The sequence below is a fragment of the Erythranthe guttata genome, chromosome 12, assembly GCF_056151865.1.
Source record: "Erythranthe guttata isolate IM_541 chromosome 12, IM_541, whole genome shotgun sequence".
NCBI classification, from domain to species: domain Eukaryota; kingdom Viridiplantae; phylum Streptophyta; class Magnoliopsida; order Lamiales; family Phrymaceae; genus Erythranthe; species Erythranthe guttata.
In genome coordinates this window covers 16,088,822-16,101,779 of record NC_142544.1, presented here as the reverse complement: position 1 = coordinate 16,101,779, position 12,958 = coordinate 16,088,822, and the positions used below count along the sequence as shown (strand labels likewise).

General features: G+C 38.1%; 3 protein-coding genes and 1 non-coding gene across 7 annotated transcripts; 2 read left to right on the top strand and 2 right to left on the bottom strand.

The window, feature by feature from the left end:
• Nucleotides 1-518: 518 nt before the first annotated feature.
• On the top strand, nucleotides 519-5,008 carry LOC105967584 (Armadillo/beta-catenin-like repeat family protein). Of its 2 annotated transcripts, none has more exons than XM_012992190.2 (4): nucleotides 519-719; nucleotides 1,014-2,120; nucleotides 2,209-2,518; nucleotides 3,043-5,008. In XM_012992190.2, exons 1-4 carry the CDS (start codon nucleotides 678-680, stop codon nucleotides 4,647-4,649), a joined length of 3,066 nt encoding a protein of 1,021 aa, XP_012847644.2. In that variant the 5' UTR covers nucleotides 519-677; the 3' UTR covers nucleotides 4,650-5,008. The 2 variants fall into 2 exon arrangements, with proteins under 2 accessions (XP_012847644.2, XP_088683553.1); XM_088827427.1 differs by having other exon boundaries at nucleotides 535-719; nucleotides 3,040-4,726.
• Nucleotides 5,009-6,619: 1,611 nt separating this feature from the next.
• Nucleotides 6,620-8,993, top strand: LOC105967614 (uncharacterized). Of its 2 annotated transcripts, none has more exons than XM_088826621.1 (6): nucleotides 6,620-6,708; nucleotides 6,916-7,099; nucleotides 7,494-8,065; nucleotides 8,165-8,273; nucleotides 8,350-8,670; nucleotides 8,756-8,993. In XM_088826621.1, the coding sequence occupies exons 2-6, from the start codon at nucleotides 6,947-6,949 to the stop codon at nucleotides 8,813-8,815; spliced, it is 1,215 nt and encodes a 404-aa protein (XP_088682747.1). In that variant the 5' UTR covers nucleotides 6,620-6,708; nucleotides 6,916-6,946; the 3' UTR covers nucleotides 8,816-8,993. The 2 variants fall into 2 exon arrangements, with proteins under 2 accessions (XP_088682747.1, XP_088682748.1); XM_088826622.1 differs by having other exon boundaries at nucleotides 6,654-6,708; nucleotides 6,940-7,099.
• On the bottom strand, nucleotides 7,402-11,724 carry LOC105967613 (pentatricopeptide (PPR) repeat-containing protein). 2 transcript variants are annotated; one of them, XM_088826620.1, is made up of 3 exons: nucleotides 9,324-11,724; nucleotides 7,781-8,758; nucleotides 7,402-7,677 (listed from the first exon to the last, which is right to left on the bottom strand). In XM_088826620.1, the coding sequence occupies exon 1, from the start codon at nucleotides 11,668-11,670 to the stop codon at nucleotides 9,385-9,387; it is 2,286 nt and encodes a 761-aa protein (XP_088682746.1). In that variant the 5' UTR covers nucleotides 11,671-11,724; the 3' UTR covers nucleotides 7,402-7,677; nucleotides 7,781-8,758; nucleotides 9,324-9,384. The 2 variants fall into 2 exon arrangements, with proteins under 2 accessions (XP_088682746.1, XP_012847673.2); XM_012992219.2 differs by having other exon boundaries at nucleotides 7,402-8,758.
• Nucleotides 11,725-12,386: 662 nt separating this feature from the next.
• Nucleotides 12,387-12,582, bottom strand: LOC148766595 (U2 spliceosomal RNA). Its single transcript, XR_016035152.1, has one exon. It is a non-coding gene; the product is annotated as a U2 spliceosomal RNA (small nuclear RNA).
• Between the last annotated feature and the right edge of the window lie 376 nt (nucleotides 12,583-12,958).

Genomic DNA, 12,958 nt, shown 5'->3' with positions numbered 1-12,958 from the left:
GTTTTTGTGGGAAACAAAAGTCTACTACTCTTATTATGCCAAGTGTTTATGATTGTGACATTTTTATTTCATAATCAATAACCAAGAAATGGTCAATTGTTCATTCTCAAATCAAACATAATTTTCTAATTAAAAAAATAAAAAAATCAAACATAATTCAATAATCTTTTAGTTCAAGTCAATGGTGAAGGGTAGCAATTAACTAATTCAATTCTTGATTTTTTATTTTCCATCATATATTCATATTCCCAAAAAAAGGCACAATTTTTGCCCAATCTTGAATTTTAATCAAGGGTCTGATGCAGAAACCTGAAGATGAGAGACACTACTACTAAAGTCTTGATTTTTAAGACAGTAAGTACAGCTACGAAAGTTTATCGACGAGTTGACGAGGTTTTTTCTGCCGGAGCTGACTTGGTCCATCTCTATATATTTTACAGAAAACACCTAACATTAATGAAGAGAAGTTTAGTACTATAATTAAAATATATATATATATATATATATATGTTCAACATGCTGCAATTTTCTAATAAATGACATTTTCAATACGAAAAAAGAAAAACGACAGGCGACGACGAAATGCAATTCTTGGAGACTGGTTCAAGGATCGATTTTTCGGATATGAGATTTCTGTGAGTTGAGAGTTTCGAAGTTTCTTCAACTGCTAAACAAACATGTCAGGCAGTAATAGCTCTGAGTGGTCTCATCACTCTCAGGTATGTATGCACTAACTAAATCTTCTTCACCGTTTACATGTTAATTGTTCAGATATCTACATGTGCATTTGAATTTCTTGTGAATTTATGATGAATTTCTGATGAATTCTGGTATTATTAGCTACTATGAAACAACTATAATTCACTCAAATGAGAAAGAAAAAAAAAACCCCAACAAAAAAGCTTCTAATTCTTGATTCTTCAAGATTTATGTTCTGTCATGTATTTGAATTTTTTTTTTTACTTTTCGGATTCAAATTTTCGAATAAAAAATCCGATTCTTTTTTCGTTCAGCTGCGAGAAAGATTGGGTCCTGCAGGCAGCCTCATCGAGTCTATAATATCAGCGATTTTCGAAATCATAAAATCGGTAATATGCATACAACCAGAGAAGGACACTTTCATCGAAATCGGGTGCTATTTCTACAGAGCATCCATGATCATAATGGAGCTCCGCACAAACTACAATACTCCCACAAACACCGTAGAAATCCTCCAATCCCTCCAAAAAAAAGTCGAACTCGCCAAAAGCTTCACCACAAAAATCGAAAAAAACGTGCACACAATGAACTCCTCCGAAATCATAACCACAGTGCACCAACTCGAAGGCCTAGTCAAAAGCTTCGGAGAAAACCTCAACGTGATACCGCTATCGACGTACGGGAATCAAGAATATGCTGACAAGGCAGCCAAGTCACTGTCCAAGGAAATGAAGGAGGCCTCGTTTTCTGTGGCGGGCCCCACTTCTCGAGAAATAGAAACAGATCTCTACGCGGTCGATGCCGATATTTCTGCTGTGAATATTCAGTTATCCGATTATCCATCTCAGACATATTCCACTCCTGATTATAATAATATTAATAGTCGAGAAATATCGGCTGTTTTGGACAGAAATAACCTTGCATTGCCGCAGCTGGCTCGGTATATGGAACCGCTATACGAGACTTTCTACTGTCCTTTAACAAAAACGGTTATGGAAGATCCCGTTACAATCGAAAGTGGTGTGACTTACGAAAGAAGAGCAATTAGCGATTTTTTCGACAAATTCGAAGATCAAAACGAACTCGTGTGTCCAAAATCAGGCAAGAGTATAAAGAGCAGAAATTTGAGCACAAACGTTGCTCTAAAAGCAACGATAGACGAGTGGAAGGAGAGAAACGAGGCCGCGAGAATTAAGGTGGCGCGTGCAGCTCTCTCATTGGCTAGCTCAGACAACATGGTACTCGAAGCGATCGATGATTTGCAAAGCGTGTGCAGAACTAATCCGTACAATAAAGTACAAATTCGCAGCATCGGAATTATTCCTTTGCTCACAAAATTTCTCGAGTACAGAAGCAGAAGCATAAGACAGGTTACTTTAGAACTGTTGAAACAGTTGGCTGAGGACGACGAAGAAGGGAAGGTCATAATCGACTTTTTTTTTTGTTTTTATTTATTTATTTGGTCATTGATCGAAGTTTTATAATTTATCTTGTAATATTTTACGACAGGAAATTGTTGCGAAAACAGTTGATATTTCGACGGTTATAAAGATGCTTTCGAGTAGTCACACGCCGGTTAGGCATGCGTCTGCGTCGCTTTTAGTCGAGCTTTCGAAATCCCGTTTTTTCTGTAATGAAATAGGGGCAGTGGCCGGAGGTATTCTGATGTTGACTACGGTCAAATACAGACAGCCGTTGGATTCTTTCGCCTCGGAAAAAGCTGACGAGATCTTGAAGAACTTGGAGAAGCTTCCGGATAATATCAAGCTCATGGCCGAAAACGGATATTGGGAACCCCTTCTCACTCATCTACTTGAAGGTACTATTGATCAAGAAATCTAGTTTCTCCTAGGGGTGGAAATTGGAACCGGAATTCTGATTCCCGCCGATTCTGATTCGAATTTTTTTCAATTTTGGAACAATATTTTTCATTCCGAACTCCGAAAATTCCGGTTTCGAGTTTTTTCGATTTTTTTTGGATCATAATTGAAATATATTTATATATATGAGATTCCGATTTCATATCTGATTTTAATTCGAAAAGTCTGATTTTTTTTTTCCAAACAAATATTTATTATGAATTTATATGTTAGGTGAAATAGAGATTTCCAAATTCAGCCGATTCCGATCCGAAAATTTCCGATTTTGGAACGAGTTTTCTCGTTCCAATTTTCGAAATTCCAATTGTTATTTTTCTGGAACATAATTGAAATTAGATTTTCACTTCCGAAAAAAATCGGAAATTTTCCAAAAGTTCTAATTACGATCCGATCGGTCCTATTTCCACCCCTATTTTAAATGTTAAAAAAGAAAAGAGATAAATGACAGTTATATGAACAGCAGGTAATGAAGAGATGAAAATGGAGATGGCAGTTTACCTAGGAAAAATCATTCTCGGATCAGAGAGCAAAACCTACGTAGCCGAAAGGGCTTCTCCGGCATTAATCGAAATGGTCAAAACCGGAAATTCTCCGAGCAGAAATGCAGCATTCAAAGCACTGCAACAAATATCTTCACACAATCCAAACGCCAAAGCACTCGTCGATGCCGGAATACTGCAAATCATGATCGAAGAAATCTTCACACGATCATCAACCCACAACGAGGAAATGAGTTCAAGAAACGAGGCTGCTCTAATACTAGCCAACGTACTCGAGTCGGGCCTTGATCTCGAGAATTTCCAGGTCACCACGCACGGACACACACTCGCCTCGGACTACATAGTGTACAACATAGTATCAAGAATCAAGAACTCAACCCCCGACAAACTGAACATAAACCTAATCAGAATCTTGCTCTGTTTGATCAAATCCGATAAAGCCTCGAGTACTATCGTTTCGGTTGTGAAGGAAATGGAAGCGAGCTACGATTTGATCGACCTGATTAACAATCCGAACGAAGAACTCGGGATTAAGTCAATCAAGCTGCTTATCACGCTCGCGGGTTTTATGGGGCACACCTTATCGGACAGGCTGTGTAAAACGCAAGGACAGCCTCAAAGCCTAATCGCTAATCCGAACGAAATTACTACAATCACGGAAAAACACGCGGTTTCTGCTAACTTCTTGGCCAAGCTACCTCATCAGAACCTGACGTTGAACCTAGCTTTGGTCAACAGCAAAACTATACAAGCAGTTACGACAAGCATCGCTCAGATAAATAAAACCGGTACGAGATCGAGCAGGCACACAAGTTCTTATTTCGAGGGACTTGTCGGAATTCTCGTCAGATTAACAACGACGCTGTACGACCATCAGATTCTGCTCACGGCGAAAACCCACAATTTCGCCTCGCTTTTAACCGAATTACTGACAAGATCTTTCACCGACGAAGTTCAGAAATTATCCGCTATCGGGCTAGAGAATCTGTCGAGACACTCGGTGGCTCTGTCGAGGCCTCCACAGAGGAAGAAAAAAAACAAGATTCTAAAACTCTCGTTTTTTCGGAAATGCATATCGATTAATTTATCGAAGGACGAGAGTACTTTCTCTTTATGCCCTGTTCACAGAGGGGTTTGTTCCTCGCAAGAAACGTTCTGCTTGATCGAAGCGGAGGCTGTCGAGAGGCTGCTTTCGTGTTTGGACCACGAGAATGTCGAGGTGGTCGAGGCGGCTCTATCGGCTTTATCGACTTTGTTGGAAGACAAAGTTGACGTGGACAAGAGTGTCGGGTTTTTATCCGAGAGAAACGCTGTACGACATGTGTTAAATGTGGTGAAGGAGCATAAGGAAGAGGGGGTTACGAAGAAGGCGTTTTGGGTGATCGAGAGGTTCTTGATGAAAGGTGGCGATGATTCGGTTTCGGATATATCGAGGGATAGGTTACTGCCTGCTACGTTGGTTAGTGCATTTCATCACGGGGAGGGTTCGACCAGAGAAATGGCGGGAAAAATTCTCAGGCATTTGAATAAAATGCCTGATTTATCCAACACACTAACCTTTACCAAGTAAATTAAAAATATTTTCCTTGCAAAAATTCTAAAGAGTGCATTACCTTATTAGGTCTCGTAACGAGTTCTACGAGGTTATTATCACAGCAGATTATGAGTTACTGCACACACACACACACACACAAAAAAAAAAAAAAAAAAAAAACAAGTTTGCTTTGAAGTTCAAATATGTATATGTGGATTGTAGAGTATATTTGTGGGGTTTTAGTTCGTAAATCCCTTTTGGCTACTTTCATATATTAGATAGTCCTCGGTACTATACTTTGGATACTGCACTCCCCCTTTTAAGTTTCGCGTACGGTTAGCTCTCTATTCATCCGAAATGTCTGGAATGCCCTTTATTAAATGATTTTTTATTTTCTTTTTCTTCTCCATTTTATTTATACATGTAACCAAACACCATTTATCTCTCCTCCTAATATATAATTATAGTTCTCAAACATATCCGAGTCTTCCCAAAATTACGACAAGAAATCGAAAAAAACCTTATGCTCAACCTCCGCCCCCTTTTTACACCACCGTAGCTCCGCCCATCTACACTGAAAAACGTGCTTTGGTGAAATAAAAATATTGAGCAACGTTTTGAGAGAAATATATAAATAAATATTATCGAAAACGTCAGAACACGTCTTTATGAGCAGTAGCGTTTCTTTAAGTGGGAAAGAAGTGTAGTACCAACAATAATATAAAGTGAGGGGCATTCTAGACTTTTTAAATAAGGTTAAGAAGCTAAATCCAAGCGAATTTACAAAGGGTAAATGCAGTGTCCAAAGCGAACTATTAGGACTGTTAATTATATAAAACTAGACAAAAGAGATTTACGAGCTACACCCCCTATAATTTGTATTAGAAAATCTAAGACAAGAACATTTCGGAACATCTTATCTTGAACAACAGTAGTGCATATCGAATGTGGCCACGTCGTCGTTTAATGTGACCCTATTTAAGATTGTGCCACACTTGTACACTGTCCAATCAGACGTGACACAGATTTGTTGTTGGGACGGCATTTGCATGAGAGTGTTTCTAAATTATTCTAAGTTTTATATTCAAAATTATATTTTTACTCTTAATAAAAATATTAAATCTACCTCATGAATTTATTTATTTTATACACAAGTACAATGTATTTTAGATACTTTTTTTTATAATTATTTAAATATTTTAATCAAAAAATATTACAAATTAGTACTCCTTACGTGTGTGCTAAGATATTTGTCATTTTCGGTTATTGCGTACAAATATTAGAAAATTAATAAATATACGTAGATAGTAAAAAGAGAATATAGAAAGTGTTTAAATACTCTCTTTTTAAGTAGGGTGAGAGTGACACAAGAGCCAAATTGAAGTGAAAATAATTATTTCAAAATTGAAAATTTCAAACAAAGATAAGCAAAAATTATATATTTAAGAGAAAATCAAGGTCACTCCTAAGGTAAGGTTAAATTATGAAAAAATCCCTCATGTTTGGGTAATTACAACTATCCCCTCAATTATGAATTTTCTTACAAGTTCATCCTTGCGGTGTTAAATTTAGTGGAATCTTCTAGATTATGTGGAATATTTTCCAATTTGTACCCGTTTTATTCCATTCGACCTCCACGTTTTGAAACAAGATGATGATAAGTTGCGTTTCTTGGTTTGTAAATACACGACTGTGATGCATCAGAAACTGCATTTTTGCACAAAACAGAGACAAAATCCAGAAAATTATCTTGAATTTGACACCGTAAAGATGGACGTGTAAGAAGATTCATAGTTGAGGGGTAATTGTAATTATTCAAATCAAAGAGGGTCTTTTCATAATTTAATCTTACATCAGGGGAGCGACCGTAATTTACCCTATATTTAATGTAGAAGGGGTTTGGGCGGCGAGGTTGAAAGAAACATCCTATTAATATTTGTAAAACCAGATAATTGCTTACCACTTACACTTTAAATTTTAAATACTATATATCAGAATTATAAATTAAGACAAAGAATAATAATTTTCAGTAAGTATTCTACACACACTACACCTGAAAACACCTACTTCAGTGGAACAAGGCAATGTAAGAAAAGTAAGACAAAGTGCCAGACAGATAAATTTATAATAATAAATGGGATGGGATGCATTGAATTCACACAGGCCTTGTAATAATAAATGGTTTGGCCGGCAATGGCTTTTATGTATTATCCATAAATAAAACCTTGGAGTTTATGTTCAATAAATAAAAACCAGTACCTTAAAATAAACTTGTTTTTTTTTTTTTTCTTTTCTTTTCTAGCTCTGTATATTTTGGTAGGTACAGTTTGGCAATGGCTTCTTTCTCGATCGAAGATTTTGTGGGAAACGGTTGTCTTAAGGAATTACTACCGAAGCTGTTAGACCGAGGGTGGGATGACGTACCTACTTTGAAGGCAATGAACTCCGATGACATGGATGACATCGGCATGACTCGTCCCCAAAAGGTTCGTTTTTTTAAATCATGACATCATCATCGTCGTCGTCGTACATCATCATCAATTTTTTGTATGTTGATTCACGCAAACATAGGGATTATAATTTCTACGTACTGAAATGCTAAATGTCGTTCCAGTTTTACCAGTACCGCAAATTTCAGATTACGCATAACTTTCTCATCCAACGACCAATTTAGCTAGTTCAAGTTGTGTTAGTTTTGTTAAATTCGGACTGAAAAAGGGTCAATATCACATTTTTAAGCCAGAACCGTACCGACAGAACTGAAACACTAATTACTCGATCAATATATTCCGTGCATAATATGCAAATTTTACTGGTTTGCTCCATATCCAACTAAAAGAAAAGATCAGCAATAATGATTTTCTTTGTGTCATGCTGAAGGATGCACTTGAAATTAGGTCATACCTGCACGATCGAGCGCTGATGCAGTACGGTGACCAGTTCGAAGCCTCGGGCAAAAGTTTGGCGGAGCTTCTCAGCTTAAGCAACACGGATCTCTCTTCTCTCTACGCAATGAAAAGAGGCCACATCGCTCGTTTTACGGACAGAAAGCAAAACGGCCCACCTTCAAGAAACAACAGCATATACAATAAGAGCGATAATAATTCCAAAAAACTCGAAAACATGACAAGAAACTCGCGAAGAAGTAGCTCCGGTTCCGATATTACCATAGAACAATCTCTGGCGAGTTTCAAGATTGAAGATGGGCATGTCTTTAAGGGCATCGTGGCTTCCATGCCGGCAGAGTCTCGAGCTTGTGGCTGCGTACAACCACCGCCAGTGGCTGAAAACGTAGCTCCGTATTCCGCTATCGAGAATATCTCTGTCCAGAAATTAGCTCCTGAATATAAGATTGGAATCGAGCGGTTGGTCAAGAATAAGGCGCCTCCCGTGAAAGCTTCGGAATTGTGGCGGGAGAAACCAGCTGTATTTGTCTGCATTCGTCGGCCCGGGTACGGTTTTTTCCGAACATAATGCATTGACCACACCTTTTTTTTTCCTGTTAATATATATGTCTGATGTACACTATATTACTATGCAATCGCAATCAGGTGCATTATGTGCAGAGCTGAATCTCATCAGCTCTACTCCAAGAAACCGATATTTGATGCTCTTGGAGTTCAACTATTTGCCGTTCTTCATGAGCATATAGAATCCGAGGTATGAAATTTCAATTATTACGTATAGCACAAAGGGCTAAAATGATGCTCAATGATACAGTTCCGATTTTTTTTAGGTAAACGACTTTTGGCCTCGATATTGGGGTGGTGCCTTGCTCTACGACAAAGGGCAGGGATTTTTCAAGGCACTCGGTGGAGGGAAGCTGCTCAAAGAAAAGTTCATATCTGGTTTTCTGTTCAATTCGAGAGCAATCGCAAACTACAAACGAGCGAAGGCTGTTGGACTGGAAATGAATTTTAAGGGTGAAGGTGAGATTAAAGGTGGACTCTTTGTAGTCGGCAGGGGCAAAAGTGGGATTGCTTACCAGTTCGTCGAGAGAAACTTCGGCGACTGGGCCCCACTTGGTGAAGTCATAGAAATCTGCACTCGAATTCAGGTAGAAATCTTTCTAGTCCCGTTGCTATTAATCCTGTCTGAATATTCATGACCATATATATAAGCTCTGTTTCATTTTTGTGCAGAACCTGCAGCACATTCCATTGAAGTCCATAAAATCACTAAAAGAAGATGAAAAAGAATGAAGATAATGGAGCATTAATTAGTCGACTTCAGCTTCGGCACCTGTCCTTAATAAAATCTATCAATTTGATGAACTCTTTAAGGTTTAAATACCGATGTGTGTGTAATTTTCTTTCCGTGTGATTTTTTTTCAACAGATGCAAATTTTGTTTTGTTGAATCAAAAGATTGATTTTTTTTCATATACTTTAAGACAGTCATGTAGAGCAGCATTCATGATAAAAACAATATTACAACGGTACTAAGTAAGAACCAGACTTCGAACACTTGGTATGTATAAACACACAGTCAATGAGTTTAAACATTGAACGATCACACTGCCCAAAATCTTGTCAATTTAAAAAGAAAGAAAAAAAAAGTGTAATGAAGATATCTGATGCCATTGAAGAAAACTGACAAAGACGAAACCAAAAACAGAGAACTGTATCTTTCTTCTCCAAGGTAATGAATTGAACTTTCGACAAAATAATAATTTATTTTCTCATATTCCAAATACATGTAACTATATTACCTTCAATCACCGCATTGTGCTTTTGGCGATTTCACGCTTCAGGCATCTTTTATAGCATCCACTACCAAAAGTCTCCACAAGAACATTTCCCGTCTTTAAACAAATGGAACCGTGCAGCATCTCTAACCAGAATTTCTCGTTCAGTGATCTTCGAAATGATCTTCGTTGCGTTATGACAGTCATCGCACACACGAAGGTTCTTCACCACTTTAATGGGCAGACCACGAGGAACAAAAATCAAACCAAACGCAATAGCAAGCCTCTCACTGTGATGGTTCAGCAGATTCATTTTCTCAGACTCGTGCACATCGTGCAGAACAGATTTCACGTCGGGCACATATCCCTCTTCCATCATTTTACAGTTCAAATTTTCCAACTCCTTATAAATCTGCTCGGAAAACGGGCTCGATTTGTCATCAGCAGTAAAAATGTGCACTTTGTTCTTGTACTTGATCCAACTACACCCTGGCTCCTTTCTAACACCCTTATCTCTCATTCCTCTTCTTAATCGTGCCACCTCATCCCAGTTCCCTTTCGCAGCGTATATACTAGCAAGCAACACATGGCCAGCTGTGTTTTGCGGGTCGATTTCAAGAAGAGATTCTGCAGCCCATTTCCCTATTTCCATATTACCACGATTTCTACACGAACTCAGCAAAGTCGCCCAGCCAATCGTATCGGGACAGCAAGGCATTTGGAGAATGAAATCTTTCGCTTCTTCCAGCTGTCCAGCTCGACTATACAGATCAATCATGCAAGTGTAGTGATCAAGAACTGGTTTAATTCGGTATTTATCCACCATTAATGCAAAATAATGACGGCCTTTCTCGACAAATCCGGCCCTACTGCATGCAGAAAGAACCCCAACGAAAGTAACCCCGTCTGGTTGAAGACCACAAACCAACATTTCCTCGAATAAATTAATGGTTTCGTTGGCTTTACCAAACTGGGAATAGCCAGAAACTATTGCAGTCCAAGAAACTTCATCCTTCGATTTAATTTCATTGAACAAAATATGGGCCTCGTCGATGTTCCCACATTTACCATATAGGGTAACGAGTGCGTTAGATACCGTTATAAAGGAAATCAATCCTGAAACTAGTGCTCGACAATGAAACTGTGCTCCCTCTTCCAAGCTGGCCAGATTTGCACAAGAGCTTATCACACTGCCTAAAGTGAAATAATCTGGCTCGACTCCATTTCTCTGCATCTCGCAAAAAACCCGAACAGCTTCCTCGCTGTATCCATTCTGACCATAGCCCACTAGCATGGCTGTCCAAGAAACGATATTCTTGTACGGCATCCTCCGAAAGACTGTCTCTGCGTTTTTTATGTCTCGACACTTTGAGTACATATCAACAAGGGCACTTGCCACAAAAACATTGTCCATATGATCAGTTCTAGTCATATACGCATGAATCTGCTTCCCTTCTTCGGATGCCAAAAGACCTCCACAGGAAGTTAAAACACTTCCGAAAGTAAACTGATCCATATTCACTCCCTCGAACCTCATTTCTCGGAACAAATCAAGTGCTTCTTTATCCATCCCATTTTGCATAAGTCCAGTAATCATCGTTGTCCAAGAAATCGAATCTTTCTCAGGCATACACGCAAACAATTTGTACGAATCTTCTACCATGCCACACCTCAAAAAACCCATAAGCATCGTGTTGTACATAACCAAATTCTTCTCTGGCAGCCCATCAAATACACGCTTAGCCTCATTTATCAGACCACATTTTGCATACATGTCAACTAAAGGACTCCCCACAAAAACATATGACTCGAACCCGCATTTCACTATTTGCCCATGAATAACCCCACCCAAACCAACCCAACCCTTGTTCGACAACATTATTATGATCGTCGAAAGAGTGATTCTGTTCAAATTCTCCAACCCATGCCTCAGCATCGATCTATAAGCCTCTAAAGCTTTGCCACTCAACCCACATTTTACGTACCCCGAAATAAGCAAATTCCACGAAACTCCATCTCTACTTGGGATCAAATTGAACACCTCCTGCATCTTCCCAACATCCCCGTCTTTCGAGTAAGCAGAAAGAATAGTGTTCCATGAAAAAGGGTTTGGTCTGCGCAAATTATCAAACACATTGCGTGCATAGGCGGTGTTGTTGAGCTTGTAATACCCATTGATGAAGTTGTTGAGCAAGAACGTCTCTGGATCCGTGATGGTCCTGATTATGTGTCCGTGGAGCTTTTTGGCTTGTTTCAGATTTCCGGTCTCGCAGCATTGTTTAAGAAGTGAGCAATAGTAATTCGAAATATTGGACATGGAGTTTTCTGAGATGTGTTTTGGCGGGAAGGGTGTAGTTCCCTTCATAAACATGGTTGTCTGGTGAGATGATTTACTGCTTAGTCTAATTTTCCATTCTTAAATTAAAGATTGAAAAAGCCCAATTTTGGGCTAATCAATAACCAAAAACCCGAGAAAAAAAGCCTCGTTTTGAACACGTGTCTGCCCTTTCCTAAATGAATTATAAAAACCTGAATATTTAATTGAATGTTACAACAAACATCACAAATTTAAAAGGATATTTGTGAAATCAAATTAACTACAAAGTGACTAATTTTGAAAGTTGAAGCTGGAAATTTTTTTTTTTTATTTTTTTTATTAATGTTCCAATATTTTAAAATCGGGAAATTACAGTTTTTCATCCCTCAAGTTTACACTAATTTTACATTTAATAATTCATGTTCACAAAAATTACATTCGGTCCTCATATTTCTATAATTTAACATTTTTGTCATTTCTGTCAATTTATCGTTTAAGGCATATCGTTTAAGGCAGTAATGGGGCACACGTTTCATTTGGAAAGGACTTAAAGTGTTGATTTTTTGCAACATAAGGAACCAAATGTATTTTTTGTTAACTTAGGAGGATCAAATGTAAAATCTTTGCAAAGTAGAGGGACAAAAATTGTAACTTTCTCATTTTAAAATTGATTCTAATTAATATTAAATTTAAAACCAAAATAATGGAACCTAAATTATATAACTAATATGATAATTTATAAAAAAATTAAAATAATTAGACTAGAATTGGTGGGGTGCGCCAGGCCCGTGCAATAGTGCAACGCATAGGCGACGCTTGAAGGCCCAGTCAGCAAGCTAACTTGGTGGGCCCTCCCCCTTAAAAAATGAATTTAATATCGTGTGGGCCAATGGCCCACATATCAGATATTAAACTGATAAGAACAGATACTACACTTGATCTTAGCCAAAAGGCCGAGAAAGGTATGAGAATTTCAGTGCAATGCCGCCTGCTTTTATATTCTTTGTTTGTAGCGCTTCTAACTTCCGCAACCGATGTGGGACAAACAAAAAGCTCTCTATTGTACTTAAATCATCCTCCACATGTAATGTGTGTGTGATTGATTGTGTGTAATTCAAAATTTGCAAACTATATTTCACCAATTGTTAACATCATCGACAAGACCTCCAATTATGCGTGTAAACGAACTCGTCTACTATTTTTTTTGTGAGCTCGAGCTCGAATTCAAACCGATTTTAACGAGCTCGAGCCCAACCACATTCGATTTTTTTTTTTTTTTACTATTATATAAATTAAAAATAATAAAATAAAGTAGGCTCTAAGCCGACTCGCAGGCTCACGA